The 24,329-nt window shown below is 35.9% G+C and overlaps 1 protein-coding gene across 13 annotated transcripts in view; it reads left to right on the plus strand.

Annotated features, from left to right (window-relative positions):
* DMD (dystrophin) overlaps positions 1 to 24,329 on the plus strand; it is a 2,551,447-nt gene that overhangs the window by 287,356 nt on the left and 2,239,762 nt on the right. Inside the window, exon 1 of one of the 13 annotated variants that reach the window (XM_067023700.1) lies at positions 6,580 to 6,891. The exons of 11 other annotated variants lie outside the window; for them this stretch is intronic. In XM_067023700.1, coding sequence (XP_066879801.1) covers positions 6,885 to 6,891 — 7 coding nt within the window. In that variant the 5' untranslated portion in view covers positions 6,580 to 6,884. Of the gene's footprint in view, positions 1 to 6,579; positions 6,892 to 24,329 lie in introns of those variants that run through there. One more of the 13 variants, XM_067023691.1, reaches the window with a different exon arrangement.

Raw genomic sequence — 24,329 nt, forward strand, 5'->3', positions numbered from 1 at the left:
GGAAGTAAATGTTTACTCCTTCATATTCCTGAACCTTCAGTTTCCAATCATTATGTTATATCACTTCTCCCTTTTAAATATCTATAGAAGCTCATTGCTTCTTTCTGTCTTCTTTGCTAGCAGATATAGTCAAGTTATCTTGCCTGATATACTGAAATTGCCTCTTAACAAGCCTCCATACCTCTAGACTTATCCCCCACACCGTTTTAACCCCAGTACATTCTGGTTTATACATTTGACCTACAGTCTTACCATGTAACTCACTCACTTAATACCTTTCAGTGGCTTTCCAGTGTTCCTAAGATAAACTGCAGGATCTTTAACAGGGCTGACAATGAGACCCACATGATCTAAACCCTGCTTATCTTGACACCCTCATCCTGGTCATCATGTTTTACTCTCCCTGTCGTTCACTGTACTCCAGTCATCATGGGTTTTGGGGTGTTTTTTTTTTTCAGTTTTTGAATGGTTTTATGCCTTATTCCCTCTGTCTATAGTACTTTCCACCTTTATCCCTTGATCCATGTAATTACCACTTATCCTTTAGTTCCATATTTAAGAAGTACTTTGTAAGATTAGTTCTTTAACCATATGCTTCTAAAAGTATTCTATTTATGCCTGTAGCACTCATCACACTTTTTTTGAATCATACCTTTGATTGTGTCCAATATCTTTTTTCCACAAATCTACAAACTCTATGAGGTCAATACTATTCCAAACACCCAGAAAAATGTCAGGCATAAAGTAAGTGCTTAATAAATGTTTGAATGAATGATTGAAATCAATAATTTGATGCCAGGTGGTAATATAAGTGTTATTTTAAAAAGTAAAACAGTAAAAGAAATACAGAGGGATTAAGGTCAAGGAAGTGTTCCTTTAGAGAGAGAAGTCCAGAAAGGGCTTTCTGTTGAGGTGACATTTGGACAGAGACCTGGATGAAGAGGAGTGAACTTTGTAGTATCTGTGGAAAGATGTTCCTCGTAGGAAGAATCAGCTAATGAAAATACCCCAAGGTGGGAATAATCTTGGAGTGTCTGAAGAGAAGTAAGGCCAGTGTGATTAGAGAAAAATAAGGAAAGGAATATGGAGTAGCATGGTGGAAGAGACGAGAAAGTCAGTTTCACACATGTATAATAAGAGCTTTTGTTCTAAGGGTGACAAGATGCCACAGGAGAGGGTAGAGACAGTGATATGATCTGCTGCTGCTGCCGTGTGTGTGTGTGTGTGTGTGTGTGTGTGTGTGTGTCCAACATTTAAATATATTTTGGCTGATCTAGACAGGGGCGGAGAACAGTGTTAGATTCAAATTATGAGGATAAGATTTTCTGCTTTTCCTTGATCCACTGTAACTTCACTGAGGTAATAATTTTTAAAAGTTCAGTGATCTGGCTAAAATTTCTACCACCTCAACACTTTGAATATAGCATATGAGAAATTTTTATGTGAGAATAGGTTTTATTGTTTTCAGTCTACTATCACATAGATTCAATTGGCCTTTTTTTCAACCATCTTCCACTTAAAATACTCATTGAGTTTGTTATGATATCCTTTACTATGAAATGAGGATAACTTATAAAACCAAGTCCTTTAATCTTTAATCATTACGTAACAAAGGAAGCTTCTTCCAAGGTTTTCTGTAACATGGAATTACGTGGCAACAAGCTAATATCGATCAATACCTTAGATTTTATGCAGCTGATCATTCTGTACCAGCCTATTATTTTACTGGTTTATATGCTCACAATAAACAAACAAAATTGCGTATGTTGAATAAGACAAAATTCTTCTCTTTTATTGGATACACGTCAGTTTTCAGGTTGTTCAGTCATAACATTGAGCTATAAATAGCAGATGGTGGGGAAATTACTTTCTTGGGATTATCAGGATTATTACATGTAGATAGAATTATTTAGAACATACATTCTTTATTATGACATTCTTTAGGTTAATTTTTTTAAGGAGATGATACTGTGTTACTTTAAGTTTTTAGTTAAGTTAATTTGAATGATCTTATGTCTGATTAAAAGGAGGTTTTTAATAGTTATTGAGGTGTAATTGATATTTAATAAACTGTACATATTTAAAATGTACTACTTGATATGTTTTTATCTATCTGTCTATATATCTATCTCCATGAAACCATCACCACAATCAAGATAGCAGATATGTCCATTATCTTACAAGTTTATTCATGACTTTTTATAACACCTCTTCTCTGTCCCTCATCTGTACTTTCCCTTTGCAACCACTACAGTGCTTACTGTCACTACAGATTGGTTTGCATTTTCTAGAGTTTTGTATCAGTGAAATCATACAGTACATACTCTTTTTGTTTGGCCTCTTTCAATTAGCATGCTTCTTTTGCACTTCATTCATGGTGGTGCATATATCAATAGACCAATCCTTTCCATGGTGAAGTAGTATTCTGTTGTATAGATATACCATAGTTTGTTTATCCATTCACATAATGATGAATATGTGGATTGTTTCCAGCTGGGGCTCTTACAAATATAGCTGCTGGGCTTCCCTGGTGGCGCAGTGGTTGAGAATCCGCCTGCCGATGCAGGGGACGTGGGTTCGTGCCCCGGTCCGGGAAGATCTCACATGCCGCGGAGCGGCTGGGCCCGTGAGCCATGGCCGCTGAGCCTGCGCGTCTGGAGCCTGTGCTCCGCAACGGGAGAGGCCACAACAGTGAGAGGCCCGCGTACCACAAAAAAAAAATATATATATATATAGCTGCTATGAATACTCATGTACAGGTTGTTTTTTATTTTTAATGGACATATACTTTCATTTTTCTCTGACTGGAAAGGGTGGCTCTTATAGTATGTATATGTTTACCATTTTAACAAATTGCCAAACCAGTTTTCAAAATGGTTTTTACCGTTTTACATTTCCATCAGTAGTGTAGGAGTGTTCTAGTTCCTGCTCTAAGAATCTTTGTAAATACTTTGTATCTCTTTCACAGTTTATTTGCCGTAATACCTTTGTATCTGGCCTTTCCTCTAATAATACATAAATCATTAAAAGTTTAAAAAATGTGAGTGTTATACTAAGTCTTTTACAGTCATTCTCTTATTTAATCCTCCCAGCAAGAATGCAAAAGACCAATTATTATTCCTATTTTATGAACGAGTAAATTGAAGACACCTTGCCTTACAGCACATCAACACTAAACCATGGATATGTGATATGAACCCAGGTTGTCAGATATTGGAGATAATGATATTAACCAGTATGCTATATTCTCCCATCCTGTAGGCCAGGGGTTCTAGCATTGACACCTGGTGAAGCTTAAAGCCCTAACATTGTTTCTTATATTTAAATTTAAGATTTTATTTTATTTTAAAATTTATTTTGAATAATAGCTTATTTACAATGGAGTTAATTTTTGCTGTACAGCAAAGTGATTCAGTTATACATATTATGTGTATATATATATATTCTTTTCCATTATGGTTTGTTTTAGGATATTGAGTATAGTTCCCTGTGCTATACAGTAGGACCTTGTTGTTTATCCATCCTATATTTAATAGTTTGCATCTGCTAACCCCAAACTCCCAATCCTTCCCTCCCCCACACCTTGGCAACCACAAGTCTGCTCTCTATGTCTGTGAGTCTGTTTCTGTTTTGTAGATAGGTTTCATTTGTGTCATATTTTAGATTTCACATATAAGTGATATCATATGGTATTTGTCTTTCTCTTTCTGACTTACTTCACTTAGTATGATAATCTCTAGGTCCATCCATGTTGCTGCAAATGGCATTATTTCATTCTTTTTTATGGCTCAGTAATATTCCATTGTATATATGTACATCACATCTTCTTTATCCATTCATCTTTCGTGGACAATTAGGTTGTTTCTGTGTCTTGCCTATTGTGAATAATGCTGCTATGAACATAGGGGTGCATGTATCTTTTTGAATTACAGTTTTGTCCGGATATATGCCCAGGAGTGGGATTGCTGGCACATATTAAAGCCATAACACCTTAAGGCCTTTAACAGTTGGTTAAGCTTATCTAAATTATATTTAAATACACAAAATATTTAGGACTATAACATAAACCAGTTATATTGAGATACAGTTTTCTAAATATTTAAAAATTTTTTAAAGTTTAATTTCCTTATTAACACATTAAGTAACACAGTATAGCAGTGGAATTAATAATAACCATAATGTCAAAGTAATGATGACTGTAAAAGAATACTGTGAGATACATGCAGCATCTATAACATGATGTGAAAAATTTGTGATTTTTATTCAAGAAAAAAGCACAGGTACTGCTTATACTACTGTGGTTTATAGCATGCAAACACAAATGAAAATAATGCTAGAGGCTAATGAAAATATGGATGTAATATGTCTCTCATCCAAGTTAACAGATGTCTGAATTTTATCTGTGGATCCTTGGACCTCTTGCCCTCGTCCATAAGCTCCATGAAAATAAGATTCATATGCGTTTTGACCATGACCAGCACTTACTACAGTGCATTGTGCAAAGCAGGTTCTACTGGATGAGTGAAGAATGGAATAATGTTTTCCAGATACTGCACTGGCATTAGGATTTAGCAATGGCCAAAACAAACATGATCTCCAGTCTCAAGAACTAATAGTATACCAGGGAATACAAACAGTTAAATAAAGTCATGTGACATTGGCTGAGTTATTTAATTTTTCAGAGCCTCAGTTTCCTCATATATAAAATGCATATAATAATAGTCACCCTCATAGGTTCCATATGATGATTGATAGATATATGTGTGGTATATATGAGAACAGTGCCTGCCACCTTCTGCTATATAAGTATCTGCCATTATTATGAGGAAGACAAAGGAAGTGCAAGATGCTATGAAATTGCATAGCAGGGGAATATAATTTTATCTAGGGGAAGAAAGATGCTGACAGCAAATTATGTTTCAAGCTGATACATGATTATTGGATGGAAGGTAGGCAATCAGAAGTGAGAAGTGGTTATGGAAAGATGAAGCCGAACATGCAATATCTCTGAGACAGTAAGGGGCACAATGCTATAAAGGGACAAAAAGTTCATTGTGGCTGGAACAGAGTGTGAAGGAAAGCTGGAGAGATACACAGAGGCTAAGAGCAGAAATAAAAGCATACGGCATTTATTTATGCTGTTCACAACACCTAAGCTAGATATGCTCAGCACAAAAGTCATTTCTTTGTAAATTAACAGTAATTGATAAACCACTATTTTCAGAATTGTTATGTTGGACCGTATATATAGTAGAGGAACTTTGTTGGATTCAAATGGACTCAGTTTGTCTTTCTGAGTTTTTTTTTCCTGGCATTTATAAATTAAACATAATAAACTCTAAGTTACTCATTAGTATATATGTCTTAATATATAGGGATTATTTGTGTTTGTTACATTAAATTGAAATGGAGTTAGTATGGCTAAACTGTATACACACACACACACCCCCTTAGGGAAACAGTATTTCAGAGCAGTGACATTGGTGCGTCTCACATAATGTAGCAACCTGAGAAGCTGTTAACTTTTTGCTAAACTGCATATTGGGTAGATGTTTGAAAGGAAACATAAGATTTTATCACTTCTCCCTTTTGAACAAGTATTTTTCTTAAGAAAATAGTTCAGTTTTCCTCTTTCATCATTTCAAACTGTAAACATTAACCGTCCGAGAGAGGCGTACTTAGAAAATTTAGATGAAATTAATACTATAGAGATGGTAGCAGTGGCAATTTTTTAAAGCTATTGATTCATAAATGGTATTTTTATTTTTATTTATTTTATTTTTTTTTTTGTGGTATGCGGGCCTCTCACTGTTGCGGCCTCTCCCATTGCGGAGCACAGGCTCCGGACGCGCAGGCTCAGCGGCCATGGCTCACGGGCCCAGCCACTCCGCGGCATGTGGGATCCTCCCAGACCGGGGCACGAACCCGCGTCCCCCTCATCAGCAGGCGGACTCTCAACCACTGCGCCACCAGGGAAGCCCTATAAATGGTATTTTTAAAATGCAAAATATGTTTTACTAAAATGACACTTATTCATTTGGTAAACAAGTTGTGTGAGTCAGCTAATCTCATTTCTCACTTGTAAAGAAAGCACTCCTCTTAAGTCAAAATATCAAGTATACAGTCAACTCTTAGGAGAAATACGCAGAGTACCAGACTTTAAATGTCTCCAATGTGCAAAATAAATCTTTTCTTGAAAAACTTTCTCTTCTTAGAAAAATTTTCCTAGGATCGCAAGAGACAAATTCCATTTGAGAGAGTGCATGCTATGTTTTATATTAAAGCACAGATGTGGAACTGAGCACACAGCATCCTTATTTCAAAAGTACAACCAGAAGAGAGTTTTTACCCTTTAAAGGCTGTGAAGAGAAGTGAAAATTAGCCAACATTTCCGTGTGAATAATATGATGTGTGGCAAAGAACTCTACTCTTGGTATAGTTAGGAAAATAATTTAATCCAGAGGCTTTGCCATACAGAGGAACGAATAGATACTGAAAGAGATTTGCAGATCCACTGCTTTTTAGGCAGGAAGAATGCTCATTAAATGCAGAACGCTGCTCTGGCTCATGTGTTTGCTCGGAGGTGTAGGTTTTGTTCGACTGACGTATCAGATAGTCCGAGTGGTTACCACACCGACGTTGTAGCAGCTGCATAATAAATGACTGAGAAAATCAGGTTAGGCATGCCCACCTAACCTAACTTGAATCATGCGAAAGGGGAGCTGTTGGAATTCAAATAGACTTTCTGGTTCCCAGCAGTCGGCAGTAATAGAATGCTTTCAGGAAGATGACAGAATCAGGAGAAAGATGCTGTTTTGCACTATCTTGATTTGTTACAGCAGCCAACTTATTGGCATGATGGAGTGACAGGAAAAACAGCTGGCATGGAAGGTAGGATTATTAAAGCTATTACATCATTATGAATACAATTAGAAGCTGACCATGACAAAGCATATGTTTGAACAAGCAGCTGTTGGTAGCTGGGGTTTGTTGCCGAGCTCTCCAAACTCTGCAAACAGTGTTGCTTTTACAGAATGGATTTTAAAATTTCCTTGTGCTGCGTTAGATTTTGCGGGGGGGTGTGCTTGACTCCAACCTCAGGGAAACCCTTCTGGGATAAAAATCAGTGTTGGAAGATTTTAGAATAAAGTATTTTTCTAGAGTCTCGGTTTCTCCAGGTAGATGATGACGGGGCCGGGGGGGAGGATCTATGGGGAAATCTACCCCAGATCAGTTACATGCTATTTAGTTACAAGGACTGATTGATTTATTGGCATATTCAGACATTGAGAAAAATGAGAATGTATAGAATGTTTGGATAGGTTGAAAACTGTTACACTTGGTTTCTGTTTTATAAGGAGTTTGGCTGTCAGTCTTTTCTCCTCATTCATTACGAGATTTTGACATTTTTTCAGTCATTCTGCATTATATGAAGAAAATACATCAATATCTCCTGCAGGGTTTTTCAACAACTCTAGCATCTGTTTCAGCTATTGAACTGTATTCACGTTTTGCCAAGTTGATGTCGACCCAGCTGGTCTATCATTTCTCGCTTGATTACTGCTCTTAATTTCTCTGTATCAGCTTGTTTCAGATAGGGCTTTGAAAGCTGTTAATGAAAAATGACAGACAATGATAAATTATTGAAAATTGGAGCATTTATTTATTTAATTAGTTTGGAACCTTAATGAGTTTTGTCTTGCATTCTTTCTTGACTGCGTACAATTTTTAGAACCCTTTTCCTGTTTTGCAATATTTCTTTCCCATACAGTCAGTGGATTATACTTATAAGTACTTTTAAACAAATGGAGCATGAGTTTTGGGGAAAAGGGGAACAATTTAAGCTTTTTGTAGAAACTATCCATAGTTTCCATATTCTATCTTCATACGCTGTCATAGGGATCTGTCAGTGAGTATATATTGGACCGAACATATTGAAATAATTTTTATCACCGCTAGGGTAACAAGAAAATAAAACATTCAAAGCTGTTTTAACAAGTAATTGCTTCAAACAGATGTGCAATAATACAGAAATAGATTTTACTAAGTATGAAAAGAATGATTGTTAACTGTCTATATGATAGAGAATCTTTCAGCTCTATGTCCAGTTTCCCCAGTAACCTGAGTAGCTAAATGATCCAAGTTAATGGACTCTCATGTATGAACATCTAATATGACCTTTCAGTGTACACAGTATTGCTTATATGTGCTGTACCTTTTCTGTAGTAATAGTCAGTAATAGTAATAGTCAGTCTGGACAAGGAACACTACTGGCTGTTATGTAACTTTTTTTCCTGAATGTTAGTCCATGTTTTTCAATTATGTGTTCCTCTTAGAAAGAGTGACTTAAAACAACATGTATTTAAATATCAGTGAATAATTAGAAACTGATGGGCTAATTATACTACTTGGGTTCATAACTTCTGTTTTGAAAAATAGAGATTTAAATGAGTACTTTTTAACCTTGAAGCATACATGACTGTGGTTGAATATATAATTCATAATTCATACATACAGCAGGAAAGAAAGTAGTTTCCTAGATGTATAGTTTTAGCTAGAAACATTTTTAAAAATAATGTGATTCAGGCAACCTCATTATTTCCTGTTAATACTTTGGAGTGTTGTATGTGTTTGGTACAGTCTGTTAAGGACTTCTTTAATCTTGGAGAACTCAGAGACTAACAGAATTTTGCATCCAAATGATAGAGGGTTATTTCTTGGTTGGTTGGCAAAAATGAGCTGTATCTAAACTCTTGTTTAAAACACAGTTCTTTTCTGTCAGTTTTGTTTCTCAACTTTTTATAACCATTGTAAGTGACAGTTCAAGCCTGGAAAAACTCTTTTACATTACATCTTTAGTAGGACTCTGCTTTTGTGAATTGTCTCCTGTGAGAAAAATGTGAGCTTCCTGCTAACCTTACACTCCTGTTACCATAGTTACTTTAAAAAGAAGGTTTTCCTTTCAATGAAGATAGTGTAATTTAAAACAGCCACTGGACTTCCCAGACCGTGTTTTTTTGTTTGTCATTCAGGCTGCCTCGTTTGTGATTAAGAAGTGCTTTGTATTTGATTCCACTGATGAATGAAGAGGACAGACACTAGGTGGCACCAGTTGTTGATTATTAATGAAATCTTAGAGGCTTTGGGCCGCACACCTGAAGAGCAGGCGTCCCTTTATTTATAAATGCATTTGTGAGAGCTGGAAATTATTGCTGACCTTTCTGGCTATGGAACAAGATTGGCGTGCACAGTGATGAGAACATGTGAAGTTGCCAAATCCTCAGTTGCTTAATTCTGTGTTTTCTGAAGAGGTTCAGGGAAAAAAAAAAAAAAGAAATAGGAATGCATAAAAATAGAAATAGTATGTGAAAGAGAGGTGGGACAAATGAAATATAAATGTTTAACTATTTTTAAAATATGAAATTTATGTATAAATCTTTGTTTTTCCCAATTCTCTACAAACCCAGATTGTTTTTTCTAAGGCATTTATACTACAGAAGCAAAGATAGCAACTATTTGCTTCTTTTAGGTAAAAATCTTATTGAGCAACATTATTTTTTTTAATCAAGAATGTTCCTTAGTTCTCCTTTAATGATAATATTGTCTAATGAAAATTCCCACTTGTGTTGGATTGGCCCACCTTCAGATGTACTGCTCTTCTTCTAGAAAGATGAGCAGGGTGAGACACTATCAGTTAAGAAATGTGCTTTGAAGTGTTTTCCCTGAGAAGCTTGCTCCTTCCTTTTATTCTCCAATTCTCATGTTGTCTATATTTTAAGAACAAAAAAGCAAACACAAAGATACCACATAAGTGTGTGCATACTTCTGAAAACAAAATCAAACTGTTTAAAAAGAGAGAACCATGACAGTATTTTAAATTGGTCCTGGAGTTGACAAACTAAAATGGAAAAGGTGAAAAGTGGGGAGAGTAAACAACTGTTCCTATTGGAAATTTTTTTGGAAAAAATAAGCAATATCCTCCCCTCATTGGGAATAACTGAGAGTTCCTAAGGAAGATGGGATGATGTAGAATGTGGGGAAAGGCAATACAGGCTGTAATCCTCCAAGGTTCTATGAAACAGTAGGTAATATGTCTAGTTATTTTGATTATACCATAGAGTTTTTTGAAGACTTTTATGATGTAGTCAGGATGGAGAAATATTTGCTATTTGATATGTCTGGTAGATTAATTACCTTGATAAATTATTCTGTATTGGTCTATCAATTAATGAATCATTGTAAACCAGGAAGGGGGGCTCTCACAGGACTATGATACAGTTCTATCCAACTGGATCTATCTGACTTGCAACTAATCTCTCCTAGTGTGACCTGTAATTCTGACTTTGGCCCTTTGGCCTGTGAAATACTAATATCCAAAAGAAGAAGAAAAATCAAAATAGCTTGTCCAACTGAGAAAGAGAAGAAATGCATTGAAGTATTATGTACCAAAGGATTATGATCACCTAGAAAATTTGATGACACCAGAAAGATAACATTTTAAGAGGAATAACATCCTGCACTACAGTTTAAAACTCATTGCAACAAGTATGGTATGTGAGAGAGTTAAAGCTTAGCGACCATTCATTGAAACAGACATTGATTTTGTTGGCCATATTTCAGTGTCAGTCACGGTCTCTTATGACATCAAAATAAAAGTAATATTAGACGTTTATCCTTTCTGGAAGGAAACAAAAAAAGAGAGAACAAAGTTGAGAAGGAACTTTTTTAGAGACATACCATGGCCTAAGAGGAACTTTAACACCTCAGAAAGTGGTCAGTGAAAAAAAAAATGCCTGGATGGTTGTTGGAAGTGTGCTAGAAACCACAACAGTTGAGGGGCCTTGAAGGTTCTAGAAAAGGGAAAAATTGAAGAGTGCTTGAAGGAAAAAGAATAAAGAAAAATTAAACCAATTTCAAGTATCAGATGAGCTACAATGTAGAAGAGGGGTTAGACTCATTTTTACCTCTCTGGTACTGAAGAAAAAAATATTATTTCAATAATTGTATAAGCAGAGAATTGACTACTTTGTGAGATATTGCACTCCTTGTTCCTGAAGTGTTCATTGCTGGGAGTACAGTTCCTGCATTAAAGAGAATTTGAAGAAGAAGATGTCTGAGATAATTTCTAATTTTAAGAATCTTTGAGTCTAGTCACGGCTTAAAAAAAATTTCCCTTTTTAGCTCTTCCTTTGAGTGTCTCTAGTACTGTATTGGCACCCTCCATGCCAGTAATTATGACCCATGTGCCATGGCTCTTTCTGTCTAGCCAGCTAACAATGGTTTTTGTATTTCTAAATGGTTTTTTTTAAAGGTGAATAATATTGTGTGACATAAAAATTATATAAAAATTTGATTTAAGTGAATATTAATAAAGTTTTATTGGTAGCATATCTGTTTACAGATTGTCTCTGGCTGTTTTCATGCTAACACAACAGTTAAGTGGTGGTGATAGAGACCATATTTATTATCTGGCCCTTCCTAGTAGTAAAAGTTTGCTGACCTCGTGTCTAGTCTGTAAGAGGACTTTGCTTTTTGCTCATTGAATCAAGTGTCTAGAACAAGCGAGGTCACCATTAAATATCAGCTGAAGACCATAAACAGAAGTTGTGATCACCCATAATATGTAAGCAGTACAGACTTTGCAAAGTGGTCCAGATATACAGCTTAGGAGTTAATGATGGGGCCATTGTGGCAGTTAATCTGTTAAGAGATTTTACTTGCTGAGAAATGTCTGTTTATTATGTCTATAAGAAAATTTGAGATCTCTGAATTCTATGATACCTGCTTTGCCTAAGCCCATTGATCTTGCTGAACTTACCTATTTGCTAAGTTATTTTTATTGTTACTATTCAATTACTGTGATTTTGGTAGACTTACAGAAAGTACAGAAGTCAGTGGAAAACAAGTAAAGTCAGTGGGAATTACTTCCTGCAGCTACCTTTTCTCTCCTTGTAGGTCTATAATCTTTCTAAGCGGCTTTTGTATTACAGTGGTCTGGAGAGGTGCACACCTTTTTTAATAGATGAGGGTGTTCTTGATCAAAATATGGTCTGGAGGGGATCAAAGAATATAAAAATAAAAATATATGCACTGCACTATAAAACAACAGTTGAGGCTGTTAGTAAATGGTTGATAAGACATGCTAGAGTTAAAAGTCAGCAATGAAATATTTCTGAGCTATTTCCCTGAACATGTGGATACAAGGGAATTTGTTTTTTCAAATCATGTGAGAAACTGTAATTAGATTCTAAGCATAAATTAAAGAGATTCTGGATTTACCATCATAAAGGACAATCTCCATAATTCCATGATTGTGAAACTAAAATCCCTGCCTTTTTTCTAGGGAGGGATATCATTGCTGTTCATTGGTAGCACTGGAAGTTCCTATAAAACCCATAGGATTCTTATTTTATTTCCTTGAGGATGTTACTGAGCAGCTATCTTATGATGCCTGTCTCTATGGTAACAGATACAAGGCTTAAGGGTCTGAAGGAAATTCTTCCTATTGGTTTAGGAATATGGAGCAATGAGGGAGACTCACTGAGGAAGAGGATAAAGCTGAAGGAAGGTAAAAGAGGCAACTGTGAGAAATTTTCACAAGGGAGGTGTTTTGTGTGTGAAAAGAATTTCATTTCCTCTTAATCTGTCTCAGAATGAAATAAAAACCAACGTGTAAGTAAAGTTTTTTTAAAAATCTTTAAAAGTATTATTTTTCAACCATCCAGTCAATTTTTTTGCTATTGCAGTCACACAGATCTTTCCCTTAGGTGGCTTACTTTTCACTATGCAGAGAAAGATTGCATCTTGCCTGAAATTGATAAGAGGAGGGCCCTACCTTTGGCAAATTTAGTTTTTGTTATTGCTATCAAAGATCTTGATCTTTTAAAGGACTTTCTTTTTCTTGATTCCAAGGGTAAGAATATTGAGCTCTACTTGGCATTGCTCATAATCACTGAGCTTCTCAGGAAATGATGAAAGTACACTGTTTTTCCAAGACATTCTTTTTAAATCTATTTCTATTAGAGACCAGTAATAAGTATAACAGGCATACTGCTTCTTTGACAATTAAGCATTTTTTAGAATGTGTTGGGTAAGATTTTGTGTTTTTACATGTTTTACTTTGTGTCTCTTATTAAAATAGTAAAATCAAACAAGACCCCCCAAATGTTTGAAAATACTTGATTTTCTATTTCACTTTTCCTTTTCTTTAAGTTTAGAAAATAAGAAATCACCATGTTTAAATTTTTTTAAAAAGGAGATAAATGTGACTCTCCGTTTGATTTAAAGTATGTATTCAAGATGTTATCACATAGCAAAAAGCATATAAAATATTTGTGCAATTTCTATGTCCTTTAGGAAAATGTAAGACTCAGAGGGGAGATATGGCTGTCTTACCATGAAGCTCTTACCTGTAGTTTCAACATTAAGGCAGGTGTTGGTCTTTCGTTTATCCTGATGCCTTCCTATATTACTATGTTGGGGGTCAAATGCAAAAGAAAAACAAAATAATGGCAAGTGAGCAGAAACTCGTAACTTGATGAAAGAAAATTCAGATTTTGAGGGGAAAATCTTATTGAAAGTAAATACATTTCAAATGATATTTATAAGATCAAATTAAATATTTATTTGTTGTTTATTATTCACTGGTCATAGCACTTAAAGCTTTAAAGGATTTAAGTCTTTTTATGCTTTATTTTCTGACCTCAAGAAATTTATAGATTCTCTATGCAGATATAACTTTCCAGAAATTTAATCCACTCTGTGTAGATATTAATAAAAGATAAGACATCGTCTTCAGGACTTGTTCACACTGTCTTTAAATTAAATGAAAAAATAGAGTTAGCTGTAATGTTGCAGTACCTTCTTTGGTAATTTTGGAAAGTAAATATTTTGGAAGAAAACCTTGTTTATTAGTGAATCCATTTTGAACCATAAACAGTAATTGCAATATAAAGTGAGGTTTCTGAATAAAGCAAGGCTACTTTAAATATTAAACATATATACTGCTTTTGGAAACCTGACTTCAATTTTAAAAGTATGACATTCCTAGCATGTGTCTAACATGACTGGCCTTCAGAAAACTTCTTATTTTCTTTGGCTTTGGGCTTACATAGTCCAGAGTGCACTGCAGGGCATAAGCAAATGGGTAAGAAGATGGTCTAGACAAAAGTACTGTGGGAAGTAAAGATAGGAAATAAGCTTCTGGACAACGGTTTATACAGGAAGTGGGGGATGGCTGAACCGGAAGCGTAGGTGGTGCACGGAAACTAATCAGTATTCACATACACTTGAGGATAATTGGTGCTTATCACCATTTCCAAAGAAATATTGTCATTACCTGGCAATCCGGAGATGAATAAAAAGAACTAAGAAGTAGGGAAAATATATTTATCAGAATCGATCTGCTCTGGTCATAACATTGTTAGAACTGATTGAAATGCTCCAAGGATAAAACCTGATGAGGACCATCATATTCTCATTTTGCTAGCACAGATCTCCGTTTGACATATAATGGGTGGAATTATGCATTACAGCAACAATAAACTGGATTATGGAAAGTGACGCTAATGTTAACCTGAAATTTTATGGGTTTTAGGCAAGTTGTGGGATTTATTTATGTTCTGTGACAAGTGTGAAAAGAGGAGATTGAGTTAAAAGCCTGCCTGTTATGGAAATGCTCATAATATAGTGAGTAGGAATCTCAGGTTCTTCTCCCTTTGGCTGCTGACCTATTCATAGATGGGCTCTGGTGGCCCTGGTAGTTCTAAGACAGAGCCCGTTTCTCCATTGCGTCATCCAGAACAGGATCAGAGCCCACCAACTGAAGTGACAGGTTGTTTCTGCTGTTTTCCATTCATCCAACAAATATGTATTGATAAATCCCAACTGTCAGGCTCTGTGCTAGAGCAAGATGACTCAGATACGATCCCTGAGGAATTGAGAGCTGAATGTGAGTTATGTGAATGAGGACAGGAAAATATCTACAGTGTACCAGAGGACAGCAGCAGCTGTGACTCCAGAGAGAAAAGCCAGCTAGGGAATGAGCTAGAGGTTTCCAGGGTTCCTAGTTTGAGTGATCTGGAAGAACTGGCAACTCTATGAAAGAGCAAAATGATAGCTGAGGAGAAAGAGTGCAGATGCAGTGGAAAAACGGTTAGTAATTCAAAGTAAAGGGGAAAGTAACTTGCTTGAAGTTTCACTTGAAGTAAGGAGGAGTCTGCCCACAAGCCATTGCTCATTTTCATTGAAATCAGACCTAGAAAGAAGAGGTTTAGAGTGTAGTCAATTTCAGACAATGAGATTGAACATTTTTAATCCTACATGAGTGTGACCGTGAAAACTATGTTTCAGGAGGATTTAGGGGAAAAAATTCTCCTCTTTGTAGTTCATGTACATTATCCCTGAAAACTCGTTCCTATGCTATCTTTAGAGAAATTATCATATTGTTTTTTCTCGGTATGTTTTATCTCAGATAGAAGCTATCTGAAAACGGTTCACCTATGTTTAAATTAATCACAAAAGTAGACCTCAGATTACACAGGAGGGCTAAAAGGATGACATTTTATATATGATAGGCCTATTGCTACATAGATCCATAATATGAGGAAATTGTGTTAGATAATCACAAAGGTTTCATCCAACTTCAAAAGCATCCAGCATTAATTGGTCTTCAGCATCACCCCTGACTCCTAGGAACTTAAGAATACATAGCTTTACATTTTAATTTGGAAGAAAGGTAAGCAGGATATTTTCTTTAACACTTGAATGGTCTAGAAAGTCTCTTTCTCCCTCTCTCCTCCTCCCCCTTCCTCCTCCCCCTTCTTCCTTCCCCCTTCTCCCCTCTTAGCTCTTCCCTTTCTTGTTTCCGCCCCCCCCCATACCTATATAGATGTGTATGTTTGCATGCAGGCATGTAGGTATATCTATTTCTGTCTCTGTCTCTGACTTTCTGAAGTAATTTATATATATAGGGTAAAGGCACATTCATTACTGGAGTAATTTTCTTTTGTAGATAAAAGCAGTTCTGTCTGGCTTAGTTTGCAAAACTTCTTTATCAAAATATGACAAAAATATTTAAAAGTGCACAAATCAATAAGTGTACAACTTAATGAATTTTCAGAGTTAGTACCTCCCAGTGATTACTCAAAAGAAGAAAAAGAGTAGCACCAGTATCCCGAAACCCCAGTCGTACCCCTTCTGAGTCAGTACTTCCTCAAAGATAAACACCATACTGACCTCTAACACACCATAGATTAGGAGATGCCATTTCTGAAATTTATATAGTTGAGAATGTACAGTATGTACTCCTTTGTGTTTGACTTCTTTTTCTCAACATTATTTTTATGAAATCCATCAATTTTATTGCTTTCAGTTGGGGCTTAATCATTTTCAGTGCTGTGTAGTATGCCATTGTATGGATATGCCACAATTCACTTACTTACCCCCATCTGCTCTTAATGAACACATGGATTGATTCTGTTTGGCGGCTCTAAAAACAATGTTACTCTGAACATGCTTGTACATTTTACACATGTACATGCACGTCTGTTAAGTGAATACCAAAAAGTGCAATTGCTTGGTCACAGAATAACCAAGCACCATCTTTAGTTGAGAAAACCAAATTTATTTTTTAATGTAGGTAAACAACCTTACTTAATCACCGCCATCAGTATATGAAAGTTCTGGATATTGTTGCCAGTGCTTAGTGTTATCAGTGTTTAATTTTAGCCATCTGGCTGTTGTCCTGTACTGTCTTATTGTGGTTTTTATTTCCATTTTTTTCAAACGACTAATGAGTTGGAGAACCCTTTTATACATTTGTTGGTCATGTGGATGTTAGCTTTAGTAAGGAGCCTGTTCTAGCCTCATGCTTACTTTTCCGTTGAGATGTCATCTGTTTTTTATTGATTTGTAGGATTCTTTATTTTTTTTCTGGAAATGACCATTTTACATGTTCATTATATGTATTGCAAACATCTAAGGATATATATTCTATATAAGCATAGAATTTGAAGCCCAGAGACCATTAAAGAATCCATAGTCAAGTCTCTTAGTTTGACAGATGAAGAAACTGAGACCTACAGAGATACAGTCACTTGCTTAAGACCTCTTCTAGTTAGTAGAAAGACCAGAAATAGAACTGGAAATAGTCTCCGAATTCTGACAGTAATGACTTTCTCTATTAAAACATGGAGAATCTTTACAAATATCATATGATATGGCTTATATATCAAATCTAAAAAGAGACTACAAATGAACTTATCTACAAAACAGAAATAGAGTTAAGATGTAGAAAGCAAAATTATGGTTACCAGGGGATGGGGGGATAAATTGGAAGATTGGGATTGACACATACACACTACTATATGTAAAATAGATAACTAATAAGGAACTACCATATAGCACAGGGAACTCTACTCAATACTCTGTAATGGCCTATATGGAAAAAGAAGCTGAAAAAAGGGTGGATATATGTATAACAGATTCACTTTGCTGTACACCTGAAAGTAACACGACATTGTAAATCAACTATACCCCAATAAAAATTACAAAAAAAAAAGAACAAATATAAGAAAAATGGAGAGTCCTTAGCCCCTTCTAATATGGTGACTGAAACTCCTTGTCTGTCTGGGAAGGCCAAGCAAGGCAATGCATGACATAGTTATTGTAACAGCAAATACAGAGTGATGCATGATTAATCTCATTGATTCTCTGAACAAAAATATCCCCAACTATTCATCTGTTTTATAGCATGGCCATGCAAAATTTCATTTTTTTCCTCTTCTATAGCTTTATTATTGCATTCAACGTTTCCTATTTATTCCCATTATTTCTATCTTCTCATTCCACATTTGGTTCAAATTCAAGAAAGTCCTTTTTTTTTTTCTATAGCAGATTAGTAGGAATGTTCATTTTCTAATATTGTCATCAAACAGGAGCAAATTTAGGTTACAGGACATACTTGCTAATATAATAATAATACCGACTATTTACTGAAATTGTTTTACATTCTAGATGCAGTATTAGGTAATTTTCATGGATTGTTTTAGATAGAATTTTGAACAAGCCCCCAAATGTTTTATTATCTCTATTTCGTTGATCTAGAACCTGAGCCTCAGTGAATTTAAGCTACTTGTGAGACAGCTAGAAATTGAACCAGATTTATCAGATTTCAAACATCACACTTTTTCATGATCCTACTCTACCTGCTTGGAAGAAAACAGATTTAACAATAGAGATTTAGGTCACTACCTGCTTTTAGTGCTTCTGCCGTAGGTCTTGGGGATGTTTCTGTGTTCTAATCTCATTAAATCATTCCATTTTGCGTCCTTTTTTAAAGTGGTAATCAGAGAAGTGCTTTTTTTGGCATTGACTGTAGTTACTTTATTGACTAAACTGCATTCTTGATAGTGTAGCTTTTACTAGAGTGCAACCTACATACTGACAAGTAAGTTTGTACCCAGGGACAAGATTGTAGTGGAATGTTCTTTTCTTAAGGAACCAGATGTATTATGAGTCTTTGATTTCAATTCTGTCTAGCGATTTATTCTAGGATCTGATTACTTCTCACCTAGATTTTAGTTTCAAATATTTCTCCTTCCTGTTCATGAAAGACCTTTTACACAGATGCCTGAAAAATGAATGTGCTTCTATTCTCTTGCTTCTGGTCCTTGGCCAGAGGGAGTTCCCCCTGCCACACCTCCCTAGCTTCATGCAAAGCAGATACACACTAGTGTCTCCATCTAGAAAGTTAAATGCACATGCATTACCTAGCATGTTATTTTTCCCTTAAGGAGTGAGAGAAGCACTTTTAAACTATATATATATATATATATATATATATATATATATATATATATATATATAGTTTAAATTTATAGTCGTTTCACTGTGTCTGAACATACGGGAATGGCTTTAAACCAAGAATATCTAATTCATAGGCATTTGGTAAAAAAAAATAATTTCTTAAAGGCAGAGACCTTTACAATTAACAGAGCACTTTCATGCCAAATTTAATATGTCACTCCCCTGTTTAAATCTACAGGTGCCTCCCCATTGTTTCAGGATATAATTCAAATAAGTTGTACGGAAGAAATGACCCTTTACAACATTTTCCATGCCTTGTTCTGTTTTAATCTTTCACCCACCATCGGAATGCCTTACCCCAGCTATATAAACAGTTTTCTGAATGTAACACACTTCCCTGACATGTGCCCTAGGTCGTTTTAACCCCACATACTACTTCTTGCATCTCTTATAATCCTCCAAGATAGTGTAGATGGTGCCTCTTCCTCATCTTTGGATAAATCATGTACCGCTGTGTATACTCCTGCGGCAGTCTCCTCATACCTGTGTCAACACTTAACTTTCGGTGCTATCTTTTTGGGTTATTTGTTTACTTACAGATTGTTGGTACCTGAGGACTGTGGTTTCTCCTTTCAAGTTTTACCCCTTGCATGGTGCCAGTGGAAAGAGTGACTCAAATTTTACTTTAGGTTGCAATGAGTTACACCGCTGGAGGTAGCAAGATGGTCTTTGAGTCCTATGGTAGCATCATTTGCATTGCTTCCTTCTTCCTGCCAATGTGACTAACCATAGTACATGAATAATAGATTTTCAAGATCCCTGTGTATTTAGTTTATGGAAATAAACTGAGCCAAGTTACAGTTTGGGGGTATTTTGTAGGGGTAGAAGTTGGGATACTTAGTTACGATAGTATAGTAATTACCCTACGTGTTAGAAATGTATAGAACGCAGTACTTTAAAGCATTATTTCCTTTGTGAATTACACATTGCCTCCCCCTGAGGTCTTAATTCGTTCAAATTATCCACTGAGATAATAGTAAAAGTTTAATGGATGATCAAGTAAAATCACAGAAGAGTAAAATGGCAGTTAAGTTTATGAGGTAAACAAATTCAGGCATATTGGTAAAGTAAAACACTGAAAATGTGCTCATTTTTCTCTCCTTCCATCAGTAATAGAAAGCAGTGAACTTCACCTATCAGCCAATTGTGCTATGCATCATGGTTATTGTCTAGCATACCTGAGAGAAAAAGTATATATCTAATTCCCACTAATCCCCACTGAGTTTTCATTAGAAAATGAGAACTACATTCTAAAGGATTTGAGGTTGTAAAGTAGGGGACATGCAATGCCAGCAATAGGAGATGGTGTGATTGCTTTACAGCCTAAACCTCAGATCTACATATGGAGAGTCTGCCATATCACAGGTTCCCTGCAGCTGCAAAGAGAATAAGAATTCATTGGATGTACCCAGTGATATTGGATGTTTACACCCCACTTGCTCTAATACACAGCTTTGTGATGTTAGAGAATTAGTAAAGAAGTGAACTATTTAGTTATTTTATAAACTCTTAAGTCATCTTCGTGGAGAGAAAAACTCAAAGATGCATAAAGTGTAAAGCAAATTGTTTTCAAAAGTTATCCTTTCTTTAAAATCACAGTTCTCTTGGACAGGAAGCCACATGCCAGGAGCTGTGCATATTTATTTATTTTGATGCTTTTCTTAGAGATTCTGCTCGTTCTTTATTGATATTGTATACAGTCCTTCTTTTCATACATCGTGGAATTTAGCACGCTGTATTTAAAAATCACATTGAGGCTGACGGAATTCAGTTGTGCACATTACAGTATTTATTAGGGAATGAAACAATCATTTGTAGCATTATAGTAGCCAAAGCAGATGATACAGTTTATTACATTATTTATTTAAGAAAATCAAATATTGTGGCTACATTTACGAAACACTGTAATCATGGTGATACTTGTTGCATAGTTTATAGATAAATATATTGGCCTTGGGTACAGCAGTGGGTTGGGTAAGTTAAGGGACAGTATAAACATAATTTCTACTGGGAATGCATTCAAAACCCATAATTGCATATTAAAGGAACATATTATAGGTGATTGCTTGTTTTCCTTTTCCTTTTCCTTTTGAGAAAATTATGCCTTCTTTATATTCATGTATGCCCAGATGAATCAAGGGATAATCTTTACAGTCTTTAGTGTATCAAAGATAGAGAATAAATGTCTAAAGTATGTGGGAAAAGTGAAATTGCTGGTCATAAGACCAATGACCTCCATCACTGTGTCAGCCAATGTGATGTCAACCAATATGGCACACATCGGTAGTGAATCCATGTAGAAACCTTTTGCAAGCAGATGGATTTGCTGATATTTAAATTGATTGAAGAAGGATTTCATTTCTATCAGAAACATATTTCAATTGTAAAATGGCACCTGCACTGAAGGTTGAGAAAGTTCGTATGCATTAATGCTCGTTCTAATATAACTACAGTGTTGTAATTAAATAATAATAATTAACTAACATGATAAGAATAATTTAAGTCTATAAAAATTTGATTCATAGTACACTATCATTTCAGCTGAATTGAAAGTTTATTTCAATCAGTTGAAAGGAATTAAAGTGACATACTTGTAAGAACACATGAACAATTACTACACCGCTGTAACCGACGGTCTTCATGCCTTCCCCTCTATTCTGGAAAATCACCACTCCTGAATATGCCTACAACTTACTACAGTTTGATTCTCTGCCTCATGATTTCCGTTTGCTTTTGGCCCAGTTGAAGGTGTCCCAGAGGTGTCTCTCAGGTGAGACAGCTCGGCCTCCTAGAGGTCCCAAGTGGTACTAAACCTCAGTCGATCACAGTGGCAACAGGCTTATCAGTTCACATTGTACTGGCTTCATTCTCTTTTCAGTCTAACTCACTCTTTTACTGTGCTTCCTGGAATCATCTCTAAAATAATTTATTTCCACTCAAATCCTTTTCTCAGGGTCTACTTCTGGGGAAACCCAACCCAAGAGAGCATATTTTATTATCAATAATTTTGCCTCTAATTTAATCTTTCATCCTTTTTTTAAATCAAAGAAGTGCATTTCGGGAAATTATAAGGACAATTATCAAATGGTACATTGGTTTGGGAGTTAATGGAAAGGATTCAAAAAATGCCATCACACCATGTATAGTTGCTTAATAGTAATTTCCAAGAGTACTGTGACAAACTTTGAGACTGTGTTTGTCGAGACCTAGTGGCGAAAGGTGCCATTATTTAATGCCATATATACCCAGCATGTATGCGATGGTGATGGAAACAAATGTGCCATATTTTTTACCATCTCCAGAATAGACTAGATCAGATTTTATGTGTTTTTTTTTAATGTACCCAATACTTTCTTTGGAAGAGATTTTATGTGATAGGTTGACAGAAAAGGAATGAATTGAAAATGTAGGCATTGTGAATGAAAAGTGAGAGGGGAAATTGACTCAACTCTCAGCTACTCCTTCTTCCACCTTATATCCCTATAGGCATAACTATCAGTACCCTTAGAATTTGAAATAAAAGCCATCGTATTAGAAAACATCTATGGTTACTTCCAACTCTAAGTCATAAATCTAGAAATGAGCTTCCTTACCTACTCAACCACCACCAAGAAATAGCTGACAGGTAACTTTAAATTAGTAATGCTTGTGTATACCAAGCAAGGCTGAGTATAGAAATTTATTCAGCAGCACACATTTTCCTAGCCAGTATTGAAAGTAGCACAATTAGGTACGTAATTAGGAAACTTCATTTGCTAGCCTGTTAACTGCCAGTTGTCTTGGGCTATGGTGGAAGCCAGCATCAAAGTGTAAACAGCACCTTAGTTTTGGGAAGGAAAAGCTCAGTTCATAGCCAGACATATATTTTGGCTAAGTGGCTCTGTGCTTGGTTTAGCATAACACTTGGTAAAGGGGAGAAAATACGTAAGTATTGCTGTAGTAAAAAATAATGCTGATAAAGATAGGATGTCTGAGACCGTGGTGGGGGGAAAAAACTACATAGGATATTACTAAAGCCTGAATTTTCTTAGAGATGATAGTCTAGCCACCAGGCCCCATTTTGCCATTGAAAGATTTCTTAGGAATTCAACCATCATATTGCATCAGGACAGATAATATTATAACTCATTATAGCATAGTGATACTGATTTACTTTAGATCAATTTACACATTAAAGCTATTTTTATCCCTCCTGTTCCTTTTTTTTTAACTTGGTAAAATTTTATTTCATTATTTTTTATTTATTTTTATTTATTTATTGGCTGCGTTGGGTCTTCGTTGCTGCGCGCCGGCTTTCTCTAGTTGCGGCGAGCAGGGGCTTCTCTTCGTTGCGGTGTGCGGGCTTCTCATTGTGGTGGCTTCTCTTGTTGTGGAGCACGGGCTCTAGAGCGCAGCCTCAGTAGTTGTGGGACACGGGCTTAGTTGCTCCACGGCATGTGGGATCTTGCTGGATCAGGGATCAAACCCGTGTCCCCTGCATTGGCAGGCGGATTCTTAACCACTGCGCCACCAGGGAAGTCCCATATCCCTCCTGTTTTGTGAATAAAGCATGGAGGTATATTCTTCGTTGACTTCTTTTTCACATTTCATTATGTTTGTCTACTTCAGCCATCATTCACTTAATGTTTTTATTGGGTATATACTAAATAGAAGGTCTTATGCTGAGCACTGAGAGCAATAGAAAGATTAATCAGAAATAATTTCTACCTTCAAGAAGCTTACAGTGGTTATGGGAGAAAAGTCACTCTGAGAATATATGACTAATACTAGATACATCCACTCCACTCCTTCTCCCCAACCGTCTTACTCCTCTGGTAGCTGTTGCCCCTAAAGTCATAGTAAAACAAAACATCAGTATAGGAAAAGGTATAGAACTTAAAAAGGCAGTAATTTTGTAGTATCACCAGCACATGGTGTCTATTGTGCCACCGTAATCAGGTCATGTCCCTCTTGGTTCACGTCTGACTTGGAGAAAAGCTGTCACTGAGACTTTATAAACGAATAATAGGGCTCCTGTTATTGCCCTGCATGACTGTTTACGTGTCTCGGTACAATATCATGACAGCTGCTAGGGAGGGTCCCGATGCTACCGTGTACAATTCTGGATGGTTTTCAGTTCCATACAGGTTTTGAAATGACCTCTCACCCATTCATCGGAAATTATAGCTCACTATGTTTACATATGGAAAACTGTGAAATATGTGTTTTCTTACCTTTCCAATTCTAGATTGTTGTTCATGGAGGGCCTATAACTGACTCCAAGCAATGCTATATCCTCTCCTTAATGGGAGTATTATTATGTAATTAGCTGGGGAAATTGAAAGGATGAAAGAAGCCATTCTGAACATATCTACCCATTGAAGTAAACTTGTCCAGTTTTGACAGAGGGAAAAAGTTAAAAGTTTTCTTATCTGAGTACAGGTCCCATTTTCTTATAATATTTGTCTTCCCTGTGATTCAAT

The sequence above is a fragment of the Kogia breviceps genome, chromosome X (genome assembly GCF_026419965.1).
Source record: "Kogia breviceps isolate mKogBre1 chromosome X, mKogBre1 haplotype 1, whole genome shotgun sequence".
Taxonomy (NCBI): domain Eukaryota; kingdom Metazoa; phylum Chordata; class Mammalia; order Artiodactyla; family Physeteridae; genus Kogia; species Kogia breviceps.